A 19,884-nucleotide genomic window follows, 5' to 3' on the forward strand; every position below is an offset into this window, starting at 1 on the left:
ATTAATGTAGTTTCTGTGTGATTATTCGAGTCTGGGTGCCAAGAAATGAACCAGCAGTCTCCTCCTACAATAACATTTTCCCCAGTCACAGTCATACATTAAAGATTTCAGTTTTGGGGTTGGAGAGATGGCTCAGAGGTTAAGAGCACTGACTGCTCTTCTGGAGGTCCTAAATTCAATTCCCAGCAACCACATGGTGGCTCTCAACCATCTGTAATGAGATCTGGCGCCCTCTTCTGGCCTGCAGGCATACGTGGAGGCTGAACATTGTGTACATAATAAATAAATAAATCTTTTTTTTTTAAAAAAAAAAGACATTTAAAAAAAAAAAGATTTCAGTTTTGCTCTGTCTGCCCTTCTTCTGCAGAGGCAGCTTCTGCCTCTGTCTCTCTTCTCTCCTCTCCTTTTTCTCCTTTCTCTCCTTTCTTCCCCCTCTGTAACCCACGAAATAAACTCTATACAACCCCCCCCAAAGATTTAAATTTCAAGATATCTAATTTCATTGTGTTTTAAAAGAAACACAAGTTTTGAACATAAGATAGCCACTGGGGGGGCTGAAGATATGGCTCAGTGGTTAAGAGCATTGCCTGCTCTTCCAAAGGTCCTGAGTTCAATTCCCAGCAACCACATGGTGACTCACAACCATCTGTAAAGAGGTCTGGCGCCCTCTTCTGGCCTTCAGGCATACACACAGAATATTGTATACATAATAAATAAATAAATATAAAAAAAAGATAGCCACTGGGCTCTTTTAAGTGTTTATAAATATGTGTTGGATCTATAAAACCACAAATATGTTTTCAAGCAACAGGATTTCAGATATTGAACAGAGACAAGCTGTCCTTTCTGACCATGCCCTTCTTTGTGATGATGCCTCTAAGTTGCAGAGAACTTTGCTCCATCTCTGCTTGAGCTCAGCATTTACTAACTACTCCAGAACAGGGACGTTGATGTTGATAATGGCAGAGATGTAATTGAGTGGAGATGTTGGGAGGGTGACATAGAAACAAATATTGAACTAACCACTCATGGTGTGAAGAATTTGGGCAACATAATTCTTAATGCTTTTCTGGAAGTTAATCACGTGATTTTCCTTGGTTCTAGATTGGGCTTATGGATACTACAGACAACAGAGAAAACTTGTTGAAGAGATTGGCTGGTCCTATACAGGTAAGCATATTAATGACACTGTGAGAATTAACAGAAATCCCCCCCCTTTTTTTTTGCTTTGTATCTGTTACTGTACGTAAAAAGGAATTCTTATAAAACCTAGTGCATTATTTTAGTTTCCCTGATTTTTAGTGGGCTTTTCATAAGTTTGGTAGTATAGCATATTGAATAGAGCTGGGCTTAGATCTCAGGACTGTACTTTTATTCCTTGGGACGATGCATAACCTCCCCTAGGGCAAACTGGGCATAAAGTGAGCTAATGAAGTGAGAAGCACTTGCTTAGACCTTTCTTTAAATGGAAACTTCCAGTAAGTACTAGTGGCCAGTGTTTTAATTGTGTTAGTGATTATTTTACACTCATTTGGCAAACTTTGATAATGTACATTTTTTTTGGAAGTGTCTTCCTTCTGAATGACTATGACTGAGTTCACTGGAATCAAACTCTAAAATTATTCTGTCTGATTATCATACTTGGCTTGAATCATCACAAATGTTTGAAGTAGGTTAGAAGGAATCCCAAGCAGAAGTCATGATCAAAGCCCTGGAGGGAAGAGAAGCTATAGTGTTGACTGGAAGAACATGAGCGAGAGCTGGATAGATCGCCCAGTTGGCAACCACTTGGGATATTGTTAGAAACGCTGCAGTCAGACACTGATTACACACGAGTGGGTTGGGGAGATGAACTCACAGTAGAAGGGACTGACTATGAGCCTGACCAGTCTGGGCTTGATTTTACAGAAAAGCCCAGCAAAGTCTATTTTTATGTAGAAGGACATGCATTTCTCTTTTTGTTCATTTATTGTTAATATACAAATATTGTTAATTTATTTTTAATATACAAAAGAACAGGTTTCATTATGATCTTTCCATGTGTTCATAAACATTGTTTGCTCATACTTGCCCAGGTACACCCTTCTTCAGTTCCTCTTTCACCCTCACTGGTTCACGTCCTCTACCTAAGTAGTCCCTGTTTTCCTTTGTCCTTTATTTTTGTTCCTACCTTAGAAATAGTACATATTCACTGTAGAGAATTTAGAGACTAGGTTCAGGTGCACAAAGAAAAATACAAATCATTCTTTATCTTGTTCAATTCTATCCACTAATAAACATATCGTGGGCCTTTCCTGGAAGCTTTTATTATCTTAGGTTTGGATGTTTTGTGTATTTCATCCATCTTAGTTTTTGGAGTATTTTTTATGCCTTTACACATTTCAGTGATGACTCCTGCTCATCGGGGTCCTTAATACCTGCCTGATGCTGCACTGATTAGAAGTTTGATTACTTAACTACTCTCCTTGTGTTCATATAGCTGTCTTACAAGTAATGTTGTGTGTAGGCAGATGTGTCTTTATCTTCATTTTGTCGTGTATTTACATGCAGTTTCTAACTAGGAGAAAGTAATTTTGAGCGTCCTGGAGCATTCTTCCTGACGTTTGTTCTGAAGAGGTCATAGTCCTTGTTAGTAGAAATAAGTGACTGCTCACTAAGTGCTGTTCAGGATTTGGCATTTTGAAGAACTTTCCTAATATTACAAGGTCCTTTTTATGACATTTCTTATTCTAAGTTGATTCTGCTTGATTGCTTTAAAATCTGAAATCAGGTTAAAAAAAATCAAAGTGAGTGTTGGGGCACACCCCTTCAATCCCAACACTCAGGAGACAAAGGCAGAGGCAAGCAGATCTCTGAGTTCGAGGCCAGCCTAGACTATATAGTGAGCCCCAGGATAGTCAGGGTTGTGTAGAAGAAACCATATCTCAAAAATAAAAAAGGCAAGAAAAAAGAGAAAAGAGGAAGGAAGGAAGGAAGGAAGAAAGGAAGGAAGGAAGGAAAGAAGGAGAAAAGAAAAGAAGCTAAGATGGAATAAGGAAAAAATTAAAAAACAGGAAAATCAACAAATTAAAATTGATCTCTCTGCCCTATGGGAAACTGGCAGATAGCGATCAAGTAGATCCCTCTAACATGATTAGAAAAGACCTGTCCTTAATGTTCTCACTTATAATAATGATCTAAAAACCTATGGGAAATAACTTTATATTTTATAAGCCTCATAAAACATATAAGAAAAAAATTATCCATAATCCTGCTCGTTACAAATTTGTTTGCTTTTCTTTCTTTCATTAGTTGGCTCTTCCATCACTGTATAGTGATTCACATTCATAAATATTCACTTGAACTTCTTCAAATTGGACTTTGATAAAAATAATTGTTTGATCAAAGGGCCTTTATGATTTATTATATTATATTTTTATATTCATCACATTAGAGATATTGCCAAACTATGTAAAAAATGTTGTCTTATTTCATTTTATTCCTACATTTTCACTAATACTAATGTTAAAGTTACAATGAAATTTTTAGAAAAAAGATTTTATATTTATTTTCCAAGTTATTTGATTTGTGCAGAAATTTACACAACAAAAGTTAGATAATGTTGTGGGATATATGATAATGTGAGGTGATAGTCAATTAGTAATGAATAACACCAAGACTTAAAATCAAAAGTAAAAGACCCTTAGGATAGATCTATGTAATTTTCTTGTGTTTTTATGCATTTTCATGTGTTACTCATCTAAATGAATTTGGGTTTGCATTTGAGTTTAGGATGGGGGCAAGCTTTTCTGTACCACATACATAGCTCATACAATGTAAAAATTTTAAAGTAAGCTGGTAAAAGATAAAGGTATCTCATATCTTTAAATTGTATTGCAAGTAATAACTTGAAGTATTTTAACTTAATTTGACTTTACTAATATAATATTGAGGTTAAAATAATATAAATAATAAAAGAATTATCACAATCAAAAATTTTAAATTATGGAAAATAATTGCCAACCTGCTTATCGATTTCTGAAATGTTAGAGATCTTAAGTGTTCAAAAGTAACTTCTGATTATATGGTCTGAATATTTTGATTCTATTAATGGGTTATCTAGGAAATTTTCCAAAATTGCATTCTTTTATTGTGACCAACACGATATAATTTCCTGATTTCTACTACTATCATATTATCTGTTTAAAGATGAATATTGTTAGAAGCTGATTTTAATTTTAGATAGGTGGTATATTTGTATCACTATAAAATATTTTTCATGTGTGATTAATGCTAGTTATTGAGTTATAAGTTTATTAATGAATATAACAAAGTACTGTTTTCTCAAAATTTTAATAATTTTTTTTTACTTTATAACTTTATGTCTGACGACTGTAATCATTTTGGATTTATTTTCATCCAAAAGACAAATCTTGTGTTTTATACAGAATTGCAACTACTTATATCTTAATGCCAGAGAAATCATTCACCATGGCAAAATCATGACATCTCAATGAACTGTTCTGCACAATGTCTGCTGACATCAGATGCTGGAAAATGTCGAGGCAAACTTTCTTCCCAGTGCTTCTTAAATCTGTCTCTGAGTAGGTTAAAAGTGTTGCCTCTGAGATGAACTTTTCTCCAAGGAATTTTCATGAGGTTTAATAGTTCTACATTCTTTCACTTTTATAGTTGTATTTTTCTTTTCATTTTCTAATCAACTTACAAATCATCTTCCAAAAATTTACCACTTAACTGTTTTAAAAAATTATAAACAAATACTAATATATTGTAGAAGACCCTGCAACATGGAATTATACCGAGTAACACTCAACCTGGTTTAGTCTGCTTAACAGCAAACTTCGTAGTTTCAGAGTTCACAAGAATGGGTCCTTTTGCTCCAATGAATCTTTAAGCGAAGAAGCCAGGTGATTACCAGGACTCTTAGCCTGCAGTGCTTTTATACACCCTCCCTTATCCAAAATGTAGAACTGGAAAATGGAGGCTCTCAAGTTTGGGGAGAGTTATCATTCTCAATGCTCCAAGAAACGGCAGCAGATATGTATGGACGGATGGGAAGACTGTTTAGGTGTTGCCCAGCTTCCCCAGGTCCCAGAAAAGCTGGGTGTACCTGGTGAGCTAAGAAGAAAGCCGTTCTACCATGAGTTTCAGTAGATAAACTGGTAGCAATGCAGTGCCACCGTGCAATATACGATTATCTTGGGAGCTAGCCATAGAACTACTCCCTTGAATGTCTTAATTGAGCAAGGCATGGCTCATTGGTCAAATGACCAGGCTTGGAGTGAATCAGTTTGTGCATACATAATGAGCAGCTCTATCCTCTATAATCGGGTTTTATGACCCTGCCCATAACCAAAAGCCTGTTGGATTTACCTCCCATCAGAAGCAGTCTCATGATCAAAAGTGCAAACTTGTTAAAATGTGGCATTTCGGCATTGCTGTGGAAGGGTAACACGTTTCCAAAGGGATATTCGACAGTCGGGTGACGGTGGAAGATGAATTGTGTTGTTTATATTAATGCCTTCTATTGGTTTGGGAAATTATTTCTGGAATGGTTTAAAAGTCTAAGGAAATTTTATAATTGTTTACAGTTCCTACAGAGTCTGACTTTATTCTTTTTGTAGCTGCAATATCAAATAAAATAGCTAAGTATTTTGTCCAAATGAATGTATCTCTCCCAAGAAAATCCTTATTCACCATAGCATTTACCTCATTTTAAAATTTGAACATTTAAGGCTGACTAGTGCTTCCAATGCTTTGCTTACTATTCTTCCTCAAAAACAAAAATTATAGTTACATATAAAATTTAAAATTAAGTTCATGGTGTGATTCTTAAATGTAACTAATTTTGTAGAGAGCAGAAATGATTCCATTTACACGCTTAGTCTATATTTTGTGTTGTGGTGTTTGAATTTGTTGAAGTAGCTGAACTCTTAGAAGATTTCTGAAAGTGTTTGCCCATAGGCTATTCTGCTAATAAAAACTGCAAGCTTGACATTTTTCAGGGAGGGTGCTGTCAAGCCACCAGAAGTCATTTTCGACATGGGACACACCAACATGATTCCAGTGGAATCACTTAAGCTGAGATTGTTTATATGCTTGAAGTAGATGAAGTAACAGTACAAATCCCTGCTAGCTACCAGATGGGTGGAGAAGCAGAGAGCAGGCAAGAATTACTCTCTTAATTGTGCTTTTTTTTAAAAGATTTATTTATTAATTATGTATACAGCGTTCTGCCTTCATGTACACCTGCAGGCCAGAAGGGGGCACCAGGTATCATTACAGATGGTTGTGAGCCACCATGTGGTTGCTGGGAATTGAACTCAGGACCTCTGGAAGAACAGTCAGTGCTCTTAACCTCTGAGCCATCTCTCCAGCCCCTTAATTGTGCTTTTTACGTAGATTAAAAACAACTTTTCTGTTCAGGACTGCTGTCATTGTGCTAAGAAATGACAGGGCTGCTCCATAAAGATAACAGTCCCAATGTGAAAGTTTTTTTTTAGGAAGATAAGCGAGGTGTGGTGGGAGGGCGGACTGAAAACCTGGGGATGTCAGCTCTAAAACCCGACTCCACAGTTTTACTCTTTGTAAGCTCTTAGAAGACGAGGTTTCACTCTGTAGTAGTATAGCATTAGATTTTCTGTGACAGTGTCCAAATCAAGATAATTGCGTGAGGACAAATATTTTTGTCTTTCATTTTCACTATTATGAATGTGTAGCTCAAGATAATCCTAAGAGATGCTGGAATCTTCTTTTTATTTGACTTGTTAGGTCTGACCTAACAAGCTTGAGCAATGATAAGGTTATTGGAAATACATGAACTTTGACTGTTCCATTCTTAGAAGTTGTCACTACTGAAATATCTTTACCTCCTAGACTTACAAAGATTATATTATTTTCCCTTTAGCATTCTTTAAAGAAACTTGGAATTGACTTTTTCATTGTGATATGTTCTCGAGTTTTCTTGCCTCCAAACACCTTTTTAAAGATAAGTTTTAGTTAAAGGGTTACAATGGGCACAAGGCAGAAAATGTAGCCTTTATGACCACTGTTGGGCTTGCCTGGGTACCGAATGAAGGAGATTTTAAATACTAAATGAATCTATTTCCTGAAGAAGACTATCTTTTTTTGCCTGATAAATTTATAGAGTCGAGAAGTTACTGAGAAAAAACATAGAGCCATGTGGGCCGTGTGGTGTTTGACACTTTAGTATTTCAGACCATACCTAACACAAAGACTATGTGAATCTATGCAGAGTAATGGCTGGAGTCTGGCTTGTCTGGGTCGTTTCCTGCTTCTGGGATGTCTTTTCAATCTGTTATTTATTCTTCTTTGATCCCTTATATTTGAATTCCTTATATTAAAGAGATTGTTCATTCTCATTTCAAGTGTAGGAGTGGGAAAAAAAAAATCAAGTAACAGAATTGCCCCATTTCTGTCTAAAATTTCACATTCATGTGGGCAGAGAGGAGAGGCCTGGGAAAACACAGCCCAGACCCTTGGTATCATCATCCTGGAGAATGAGTCAGTGGAAACAGATGAGAGCATAGCAACAGGATTGTCACTTCCTACTGTGCACGGCTCACTGAGCCCTCTTTATATTGACAAAGAAAGATTTTGAAAAAAAAAATCATTGTTGTAAGTTATTTTTCAGTGCATCTATCTTGTTTAGTTGAAAAGGAGAAGGTCACTAGGTAAGATCCACAGCTCTGTCTTTACTCACTGTGATAGGGGTCCGTGCTGGGCTGAGTCTCAGTTAGTGGATCGAGCACAAAGTGCACACAGGGCACTCTGCATCCAATTCCCTGCCTGTGGTGACCTGTAGGCAGAAGAGGCTGCTAATTGCTCTTCATTTCAGGTTTTTCATCTGTAAAAAGTTCTTAATAACACCCTATCTAATTGAGTATGGATTAGATAAATGCTTCCCATTGTTGCCCAAAAAAAGCTCTTTGAGCAAGGACTATATACTGCAAATCCAAGTGATTATTGTTTGGCAGTGTCTTAGCTTGAGCCTGAACAGATTGAACAAGCCTGGGCGCATCTGATAATCCCACAGGAGGATTTAGAAAGAGTAGATCAGCTAAAATGCATCTTATAGACATATATTTCCTATGCTCTGTGTATTATTTGAAGCTTACTTAAGATTTATATTCTCGGTGGATATTTTGCCTGTGGTAAATGCAATGATTCATCATGCTTTGTTGTGGAGGCTGAATAAGCTTTGGTGCATGGTATCAAACTCAGAGTTTTCTTGTATTGTATTCTCAAAAATCACAGAAATAGTGTAGGTTACATGTTCTCATTGCCACAAAATGATAAAGATGTGAGGTAATGCAAATGTTAACAAGTTCAATTTCACTATTGTACACACACACACACACACACAGCATATGCATAGATAACATGAAAGTCCCTGAGGCTAGGTAGGAATAATAGCATATGGGAAGGGTAAGAAGATGACAATAGGAAGGCATGATGGAATATGTTCAAGGTAAATTATATACATCTATAACAGTGCTTTTATATAACCCAGTGTAATCACATGTGTGTGTATGTGTTGTATGTGTGTCTGTATGATGGTTTATTCCTTTGTCTCTAAATACCATGTTACAACTACAGTAGACTGGAGACTATTTTGTTGGGGTCAGAGACCCCCCTAGACTAAAGCAGAAGTAGGATTTGTTCTGACTGGAATACAAGGGGTCTGTTGTGTTCTTTGAACACTAGCATCCAAATTGTAATTCATTGTTTAGGAAGCATCCTAATTATCATTGAACAGTCTGATATACCTATTGCCACAGGTCATGATCCGTGGCTTCCATAGAAAGAGGAGGAAACTTGAACCCTAGTCAAAGGTAGGAATTACAGCTGTGTAGCATCAGATGAACTGTGACAGTGGACCTGATGGAAACCAGGATTCAGAGAAAGACAGTAAGTCTAGAAAGTCACCCTAGGGAGACTGCTGTGGAGAAAAGAAGCTGGCAGTAGAGACTGAGAGCAGAGTTATCAATAAGAGCGGGGCTGAGGTCATTATGGTGCTCCTAGATGTCTTTACGATGCCCCCTTTCTCAGAGACTCCCTCCCCATAAAATGCCTGCACGTTCTGCCCTGCAAACGACACAACCCAAGCTACTCCAACATGGGGCTCTTTCTGAAAGAGGCAGAAAGGAACACAGGAAAGCTAAAACGCTCAGGGTTCCAAGCTAGACACCAGGGTCGGTCAGAAGAGGCATAGAAGGTATTGTGACAGCCAGGAGAACGTGCCCAGGTGACAACTGATGGTCTCCAGTCAGGAGCAGCAACAACTTAAAATCGGATTCTTGTACTCACAGGCTGCACTTTTTGCCTAGGGTGTCTTAGGGTTTCTGTTGCTATGATGAAACATCATGACCCACAATCAAGTTGGGAGGAATGGGTTTTTTGGCTTACCCTTTAGCATTGCTGTTCATCACTGAAGGAAATCAGGAAGGACTGATGCAGAGGCCATGGAGGGGAGCTGCTTACAGACTTGCTTACCATGACTTGCTCAGCTCACTCCTTTGTAGGACCCAGGACCAGCAGGCCAGGGATAGCAGCATCCACGATGGACTAGGCCCTTCCCCATTAATCACTAATTGAGAAAATGCCTTACAGTGGGATCTCATCGAGGCATTTCCTCAACTGAGGCTCCTTCCTCTGATGACTCCCAGCTTGTATCAAGTTGACACACACAACCAACCCAGTACACTAGGGGATACTCTAGCTCTACAGCTTTCTAATTTAGTAGAGTAAGTTCTGATGATAAATTGAACAACCGATCACACCCAGGCATTAGAGACCTAGTGGGGGGAAAACTACTATGTATGCCTTTCTAGTCATCTACCCTCAGTGCTGGGTCTATGAAATATAAGCATCCAGATTATTTTCCCTGGTTTGCACTATGTCAGTTTGGCATATGTTTATGCATGAAGAAACATGTTCATTTAAGATAAGAAATTATACATATGTGTGTATGTGTATGTATGTATGCACAATAGTTGGAATTATTTTAACCTCCAGAAGTAATTGCTATTAATGTCTTTGTTGGAGAAAATGTAGCCAAAAATAAAAATTTATCTTAACTCAGAAATTCTCTCCATGAGGATATAGAGAAGATAGGGGATCAGTTATGGGATGATGATGAAGAATATGTGCTAGGCATCAAAGAACGTCTATTCATGAGATTGCAAAGGACTCTGCAGTTCATAATCTATCAAACATAATTTACTAGATCCATATTTTCAACATAAACTATAATTAACCTTCATATAGAAAGACTTGACAGTAATTTTGATCATATGGTATTCATCCAGTAGTTAGTTGGCAATTGGAATGACTACCTGTGTTGACAGATTCACTTTATCCAGAGGACAACCATTACAGATTGGCACAAGGAGCTTGCAGAAACTGGGTCCTTGTCTTTCTATGAACACTGGGAATTGTGTTAGACCTGGTACTCTAACGAGGATTCTGCATATCAGAAAGATGGCTCCAAAGTCCTAAAGGAAGACACACTGGGTCTTAGGCTGATGAAAGGCTAGCCTATCTAGTATTTATAAGGTCTTGCATTCATTACAAAGAACATCCTTATAAAGTATTTACACTGATCCATTTAGGGAGCATTCTCTTTTTTTTTCTTCTTTCTCTTCCCTATTTTCATCAGGAGTAATTATGCCTCATCTTATTGTTTGTGTGTATTAAATTGTCCTCCTGACAGTCCGAGAGCATCTCCCTCTATGTACTGCTGCTCTCTGTAGCTGCTTTGATTTCGCTAACAGTTTGTGGATGTTGTTCCAGGCAAATGGATTATAATTAAGTCTGTGGAACAACAGAAAGCATACATGTCTATGGGACCGTTTTCTTTATTGTATTTCTCTGTCTAAAACAGAAACTCACCTATCATAGGTACCAAAAACATATTCGGTAATTAGTAGTCTGTTTCGTCCGTGTCACTGGGGACACGGAATTATTTCATCTTGGAAGAATTATGACTACCAATGTCCTGATTTTAGAGGATTATTCCAGATCCTCCTAAAAACAAAAGATACATGCGATACATAGATAGATAGATAGATAGATAGATAGATACATAGATAGATAGATAGATAGATAGATAGATAGATACATAGATACATAGATAGATACATAGATAGATAGATAGATACATAGATAGATACATAGATAGATAGATAGATAGATAGATAGATAGATAGATAGATACATACATACATACATACATACATACATAGATACATACATAGATAGATAGATAGAGTGGAGTGATTGTTGGACTATATACAATTTGCAGAGAAAGTGAAAAGACAAAAAGTTTGCGTTTTGTAGACCTTTGCAACTTGGAAACAGAGAGAGTGACACACACCCCTGAATTGGTACCAAAGGGAAATCTAAGCATGGTGTGTGCCATACTAGAGACAGCTTACATCTTGCAGATCGATGGCTTATGTAGCCTTTACATGCATGGTTCCCATCTTTACATATTCCATGAGTGTCTCTAGAATGTATGATCTGCATGCAGCACCCCCTTCTAATAAATTTTGCATGGTTTTTCATTTTCAAAACCCCTGAGTGTTTTTTTTTTAATCAACTACATTTTGTGCATATACCCTACTCAGCTCTCTGTTCCTGAGATGTTTAGCTTAATCACCCAGTATTAGAATGTAAAGGAGTCAGCGTCTTATCAGTTCCCCTACTCTAATGGCGTCCCCACCTCATTAACAGGGGAAATGTAAAGTGGTGGGATTCTGAGTTTCATCAGTATGTGCCAGGAGCGAGAAGATGCAGGACATCAGGGAGGCAGCCGTGGGCGGGAGCTGTAAGCAGTGTGCAAACAGGGTAACAGTGAGATTTCTACAAGTGTGGTCTGTGCCGCAGTGGCAGACCGTGACAGCACTGGAAAGGAGCAGTAAACAGTGTGCAAACTGTGTAACAGTGAGATTTTTACAAGTGTGGTCTATGCTGTAGTGGTAGACTGTGGCAGCCCTGAGTCCCCAGACTCCAATATAGCCTGAGGATTTTAGGTGAGATGGCTGGAGAAAGGGAGCTTAAATTGAGCTGGAGGACAGACTGCAGTCATCTTAGTACTGCAAAGGATGCTCTAGGTAAAGGGAGTAGCTGTCCTGACCTACAGGGGAGAGATGAATCTCCAGACTCCAGCCCTACGGTGGCCTCCCTGCCTTTTGACCCAACTAGGAACATGAGAGGCAATCTTCATGAGATATGAATTTTTCCTATAATTCTTATTCTGTTTAGAATTCTAGGTAACCTTATATTTTTATTGTCAATGACCTAAACTTGTAGTCACTGACGTTGGTGTCTAACAAATGTATGGATTGATTTTATATTAGTGTTTCTGCTGGTAAACTAATGGAAGAAGAAAGTGAGAGCCTTCAAAGGACAGAGGGAATCTTCCATACTCCCCAAAGTGGGAGGGTTTCCAAGTAGACAGCTCTAATGGGCATCTCCCATATGTCTGCAGGGAGTTCACTGAGAGATGCTCATGTCTGGCTTGGGTGTGTTCTAACAGCAGGATTAGTGGATGTCCTTCTACTGGTTCGCCTGATAGGCAGAGTAAATGCTGTGTTGTTAATCTACTTGTTCAACTTCAAATCTGGCTTCCACCTTTATCTCTTTTAAATTCGGGCTCCACAGTCATCATAAATGCCTACTTCAACGGGACTGACGGGGCTATGTTGGTCTGTACTCACCAAGCACTTACAAATAGTGCCTGGCATGCACGAAGTGCCCAATCAAGTTAGCAAAGTCACATACATCTCTAATACTCAATGATTTGTCTTGGGCCAGGTTGTTTTTTAAAGTATACATATTTTTAAAAGATTCTATGAGTTTTCAGGTCCCTTGATGGCTCAGTGTGTAAACTGCTTGTTGTGCAAGAATGAGGACCTGGGTTTGTAATGATAAATAAAAAATAAGGGCAAAGTGGGTACCTTTCGGCAGGCCCTGCTCAGGTATTCCACTGGATAGGAGAGTGTGTTCATGTAACACACACTCGATAAGGGAGTGTGTTCATGTAACACACACACACACACACACACACACTAGATAGGGATGTGTGCTCATGTAACACACACACTGGGTAGGGGATTGTGATCACATAGCACACACACACACTCCCTCTCTTTTTCCCCATTACTCACAGAATGATAAAAATGGGTTCCTCACTACAGTGTGTCACAGAGTGGTTGTAATAATCCAGTTCGAGCCCAGCTATATTTTTCCAGTCCTCACAATTGCTTTTCCCTATGCAGGCTGTGGTGTCAGCACCTTTGAAAGCAAGATGCCAACTCTAGCTGTTCCTGGATGTCTTGCCTTGTCTCCGGCCCTTCAAGTGCCGCTTTCCTGCCTCCCATCCCCTGCCTGAGAAGACCCTATCTCTTCTCTAAAGTACCATAACTGTGTCCTCTTTGTTGTAACAGTGGCATGGCTAGCGGTACAATTCATGCCTGTGCCCTCTTCAGAAAGTCAGACATCCAGTGCTCAGCCTAGATGAATACATGCGTGAGCAAAGCCACCAAACCCCAAGTCCTGGGTTTCCAAAAGAACAGAGATGAAGTGATAGCCAGGAGTTACAAAGTAACCAGAGACTCTGACTGGAATGCCAGGTCCTGACACCTGGGGGTGGTTGTTGAGCATCCTTGAGCATCCTGTAGCCACAGGGGCTCCTCCTGCTTTGGTGACTGGGCAGTAAATGGAAGCCATGAAGCTCTGAATTCCTGTGTAAATATTGATTATGCTGGCTTCCTCGTCACCATATGCAATAGCATTTTGTCTTCCCGGTGCATTGTTTTAAGGAAGGTGTTAAAAGTAGCCGCTTCTGGAAAGTGGAATTGTAGCTGCTTCTCATTTTCATCCTTTTGTTCCTCTTTCTTCTTGTTTTTTAACAGACATGTATTCATTTTATAACTGAATTGGGAGAAAGGGAATTAAATATCTATCTTGTACAGTATAAGTGTAATTAATTTCACTCTTAGGATGGCTTAAGAAGATGGAAGAAAATCCTTCCACGTCTACGTGGCTCTCCACTCTGATTCTAATTCTTTTGTGTCTCAGTGGCCTGTGCCACTGGGAACTACTCTACTGATTAGTCAAGGCAGAATGACCATGAATCATGTATGTCTTTACAAAGTAGGGGAAACTTCCCAAGAAAATATTCTTTTAGAGAAGCGGCCATGCTATGTATTAGCATTTTGCTAAGACTCCGTCTAGTCAGGATTCTACCTCGGACACTTCCAGTATCTCATGACTTGATTTTCTCCTCTGGTGAGAGGCAGCAACCTCGCTCTGAATTCGTTTCACAATCTGGAATCATTATCCCTGCTCAGCGAGAACCAATCTCTCATAGTGATTGTCTGAATGGCTGCCAGCTCAGCCACGTTCTGTACATCATCCACCACGGGGGAGAGTCTTTTAAGAACTGAGAACAATGATGCAGGAAACCCACAATCAGGATATGCCCTCAAATAGGTTTTAGAGCCATCCCTACCCACCGGGCAGCTTAAGGTTCTCTGCAAACTAATGACAGTATTACTGAGCTATAGATTGGAGTATCCATCCCACTCTGGCACTGGTTTTGGTTTTAAATTCTGTCAAGTTTATTGCCAATGCAAATATTGCCAGATTGCCTAAATCTTCCATAGCAGGTACAAAACTAAAATAGGGGAACTCTTGATTGGTTTGTTAAGTTTTGTTTGATGAGACAGATCTTTGCTATGTTTCAGGCTGGCTTTGAGTTCACGGTAATTTTTCTGCCCTGGTCTCCCAAGTGCTAGGATTACAGGCATGTACTCCACTCCCAGCTTGGGAAAGGATTTTAAAACATCCTTTGATAGTTTTGTACATGTGTGCAGAGTGTTTTGCTCATTTTCACACAAACACACACACATGCACACACATACACACACACACACACACACACACACACACGCTCCATTAATCTCTCTCATTCCCTCCCATTTCCACTGAACCCTATAAGTCCTAACAAACCTTCCTCCCATTTTTATGTCTTCTTTTGTTTGTTTGTTTCTTTGTTTGTTTGTTTGGGTTTTGTGTGCATATGACCCCACAGAACTTAATATTGTTTACATGGCTGCTTGCATTCACGGCGTGGGAAACTTAACAGTGGCTATACCGCTGAAGAAAAGGACCGCCTCTTCCACAGCCAGCATTCCTGGATCACTTTGCTCTGCCTCCACCAGTCTGAAAGAGTCTGTTTTCTTTTTTCTGGGAGAATTCATGTTGACTGAATACTCTCTATCGTTTATTGCTTCCCAGAAAAATCACGTCTTTAATTTCTATGACTACAAGGAAGAAAAGCAGCTTAGCAAATGCTTATGACGTTTCAGAGCACAGATAGGGAGAGAGTCCTATGACTTAGTAATGCTTCCATCCCTGGCCCCTCAGGATGGACATTAGTAGGTAAATTATAATAACCCTGCTATTACTTTCGTTCTGACGATTGCTTATTCATGCTTGAGCACACGGGAGAAGCCCTGATTGAAAATCTAGGTCCCATTGCTGTGTTTGTATGCCACCAACATTTTGTAAAGTAAATTGAGTAGAAAATTGAGTTCTGGCACATGATGCAGAGTCCTCTAATGTATCTGGCCTGCTTTTAATCATTTATGAGTTCTCACTGCAAGATGCTGATATAGATTAGATACCATGGAGATCTAAGGAACTATATTTATTTGATCCTAATTAATACTTGGCCTTCGATAGATAATCACATTTCTTTCCAATTTTCTAATGTTAAGCAATTAAGCAGACAGCAGCTGTTGGCTTGATAGGTATTCAACTTTGCCAACTATATATATATATATATGTATATATATACATATATATGTAATGCCCCCATGTTTGGAATATATTATAAGGTGCAGCTAAATCTATATATGCTAATATTATATATGTTATCAATGGGCAGTTGTTTATTATGTTTAAAGTGTTAAAATTATACTTAAGTATTGCAGACTGTTGTACAACAAACACTTGTGCATAGCAAGTGGACACACCAAATAAAAACTTGGGGCCTGACTTAGGAAAGTGTTTTGTGTGTATGTGACATGCATAGCCCTTAATGTAAAGTGTAGGGTTCCTGAAGGTTTTGTTTTCTTAGCAGGAATAGTCCTAAACTTTCATAGCTTGTTCCTTCTCTTCAAAGTGAAGTTTCCCCCAAAGCAATTACAATAGTAAAGGGTGAAGGGAAGATTAAATATAGATACCGTATAATCTACGTCTACGTCAGGTTTCTAAATTTCAGAATCTATCAGACTTACCTGAAGGGATTACTGAAAAGAAAAGATTGCCAGGGGTGATCTCCATCGTTTCTCATTCAGGAAGTGGAGATAGAAATCACCCTTTAATATCTAACAAATTCTCAGGTCTCCCCGGTGCTGCTGAAAAAAGATGCCTCGTTTTTCAGTGTCTAGAAACGGGATCCATCCTAGCTTATGTTGTTTTAATTTGCAAAGTGAAGAAGCGGGAGAGCGAAAAAGAAGAAGAGAACGCGCTGTTTCTGCGCTGCTGAAAGTGCTTTAGCTCTGCGTACGAGGTGACAAAAAAGACAGTGTGATGGCTTCTGTGCCATATGTAGGCATCTTCTAACATCCAGACCTTAATCTGTGTCAGGAGGAGATAAATACTTGGTACTGCAACTTGCAGTATGCTCCCAGTATTTTCTGGGTGGGGCCCGTTACCTGGAGAAGTTCCTGGCCTCGCTGTGTCTTTTAGGCTTCCCTCCTTTGTGGGTCTGTTAGGAGCCCTCTTGTTGCTCATTCCCTCTGGGCTGATTTATGCCCAGTGGTTTCAAAGGAAAGCTCCTGTAAGAAGAAGAGTGTTTATGGCCGGAGAGATAACTCAGCAGTGGAGAGTACTTGTTGCTCTTTAGAGGACTCGTGTTCAGTTCCTAGCACTGACATCTTGGGGTTCACAACTTCCTGTAACTCTAGCTTCAGGGTGTGTGACATCCTTTTCTGTCCTCCTCAGCACCCATACACATGTGGGCAGACACATAGGCAGAAGTCTAAACTTCAATAAATCCTTGAAAAGAATCTTTAAAGAAACCTGGTTTTACCGCCACCAGCAGATATCAACAGGCAGTAGCTTCTCGGCGAGGGCGTGAGGGCTTAGCCCCTCCACTTCTGTTGGAATGCTCGCTGCCTTGATCATGGACCAGCAGCAATAGCTGGTGAGTTCCTGATTGTCACTGTCCTGTCAGGTCTGCCAGATGCCATTTTGCCCCAGTCCTTCCCAGCCTATGGCTACTATGATGTTTTCACTGTATTCAGAGACGGTCCCTGAGCCTTGGGCAGAGGGAGTAGATACATATGTCCCTCTTGTGATGCAGCAATCTATGGTCACTTACTCTCTGCCAGGTTTGAGCCACTGTCCACTGGACAAAGAAACTTATCTCCTGACGTCTGAGAGCCGCACTAGTCCACGGCACAGAGAAACAAATTTAGAAAACAGTTGTAAAGTGTGTTGGCCCTGGTAGGTTAGCCAGGCATTTGCAGACGGTCCCACACCTGTGAGGATATGGACAGCACAAATTGGACTCAATTAATCAAATATCTGACAACTTGGAAGGGGGTGTAGGGGTGCAAGGGAGATCTGGGAGGTGTTTGGGGAAGGAGTGGGGGATGAAGATGAATAAATGCATTATATACACTAAGAGCTCTCAAAAGAATGAGAACTACTATATATTGATTTTTTTTTAAAAAAAATTATTTCTTTGATTTCAAGAGATCCTGTGTCCTGCTAATATCAAGATTCTATTTTCTGGCTGGGGAGGTCATAAGTGAAGAGTTTGATATGTAAGCATGAGGACCTGAGTGTGCACTCCAGAACACATGCAAAGATGGACACCATCCCAGGTGCATCTGTCTGTCATCACAGTACTCCTATGTATGCAGAGGAGGAGGCAAGAGCATCCTCTGTTCGCGCCCAGGTCAGCTAGCTACAGAAGAGAACAAGAGAATCTGGAGATTCCTGACCCTGACCACCCCTCCAACATGTTCCACAGAGAGAGATAGGGAGAGAGAGAGAGAGAGAGAGAGAGAGAGAGAGCCTGAGATACTATCCATTCCTATGTTTTTTTTTTTGTTGTTGTTGTTTTTAAATCCCAGTAGTATACGTCTCCAACAGTATATTTTTGTTAATAATGACCTAAGAGTTTGCTCTGTGGGCAGCATAATGTAGTGGTGCCTTTAAAACTCACAATGTATTCCTTGATTTTGTTTTGTGTGGGTGCTTATTCATCCTTTGCTGCATTAGCAGTTTGGAGTTGAGTAAATCATTTCATCATCACTTTTCAAGGCAACGCTGTCAACGACACAAGACAAATGGCTGACTGCTACATGAACCAATTACACTTTCCATCACTGGCTTGATTTTCCCCAGATTTTAGTCTCCAGGCCTTTGGGGTGTATTTGAAACTTTGTAATAATTATCCATTTAAAAAAAAAAAAGCTATGTCGCTTCCCAATCCTGTAACAGAGAACTTTTTAGAACATCTTTGTGAGGTTGGTTTTGTTTTGTTGCTTTGGTTTTGGACACAACATCATACACTGTGACCCATGTTGGTCTGCAACCCACTACGTTGCCCAACTTGGAATTTATGCAATCCTTCTGCATCAGCTCACAACGTCTCAAGTGTTGGGGTTGCAAGGAAGAGCCACCACACCCAGCACAACTGTCTTGTCATGGATATTAGATCCTGAATTTGATGCGTAATAATTTTATTCATTTATTCACTTAATACTTCTTAATTGAGCATGCTTATCTGCCAGATACATAGCGACACAAAGGAAAGAGAGAAAAATACAAAGTGTCCCTCATGGTACTTGCATTCTAAAATTTACCTGTTGGGAAAGAAATGACTCATGGTGACTGTCTACCATTCTTGAGTTTCAAGGAAAGTCATTTAGATAATTAGCCTCTGGGGAGTTTCCAAAATTATAGAGATTAAAACCACTGCTCTAAGTAAATAAATAACTGAGGATTTCTAAGACGAAACCAGTTTGTTTTAATTAAATCGCAATTATCTATATATTTTTCAAAGTGGAAAGTTTCATAATACTTCCCCACCCTTACCCAATTTGCTCGAAATCAGGTTTTCACTGGCTTAAAAAGATTTATTGTATGCCACCAGGGAGTTTCCGAAGCTCTACCGTGCTGCACCTCGTAATGACTTGCGCCATGTAGGAGCGCCTCCAAAATCTTTCGAGTCAACCTTCTCTCATTTCTCTTTGCAGGCAGTCATGCTTCCTCATTTGCATTCTGTACTTCCTCCCTTCAACGCCTTGGAGGCAGCATGCTTTGCACAGTATCTCAACCCATGCCCAGTGCAGGGAGGAGTTATCTGTTCCTTATAAGCCATGCAGTAGCCCCTTGTAGCTTAAAAGCTGCCTCACCTCCACCACCCTTGAAAGCGTGTTAGACTTACTAACAGGATCATTTTCTTAAAGATGTGTAATAAGCAACTTGTCGGTTTGTTCAGCTTATTGTCATGAAGATTCTGAAGGCATCCTGCCCTGATTATGACATCTCCCTTACTCACGGAGAACCCTGCACTCCACCCAGCATGTATATACTGTTTGATTTTAGTCAAATGTATAATGACAGGGAAGTCTGACAAATACCTCTTAAAGCAGGAGGCAAAGGTGATTGAAATTCCTGGAGCTGAAACAAAAACTTTCATTCTAAACAAAGAAGTTGGAAGGAGGTGAGCCTAGATGTTAGCTATACATCTGGGAAGAGCTGTTCAGCCTCACAGATGCACTGTTTACCCGTGTGGATTAATTTAGCACCTCATGTGTATTTAGTGTTAAC

At 39.5% G+C, this 19,884-nt stretch overlaps 1 protein-coding gene across 4 annotated transcripts in view; it reads left to right on the forward strand.

The window, feature by feature from the left end:
- Positions 1 to 19,884, forward strand: part of Ptprz1 (protein tyrosine phosphatase receptor type Z1) — a 177,617-nt gene that overhangs the window by 50,524 nt on the left and 107,209 nt on the right. For all 4 annotated transcript variants that reach the window (XM_041675477.1, XM_041675478.1, XM_041675479.1 and 1 more), the window contains exon 2: positions 1,105 to 1,170. In XM_041675477.1, the coding sequence (XP_041531411.1) occupies positions 1,105 to 1,170 (66 nt within the window). The remainder of the gene's footprint in view (positions 1 to 1,104; positions 1,171 to 19,884) is intronic.

Source organism: Microtus oregoni, unplaced genomic scaffold (genome assembly GCF_018167655.1).
Source record: "Microtus oregoni isolate MIOR12 unplaced genomic scaffold, Mior012 000026F_ref0000081, whole genome shotgun sequence".
Taxonomy (NCBI): Eukaryota; Metazoa; Chordata; class Mammalia; order Rodentia; family Cricetidae; genus Microtus; species Microtus oregoni.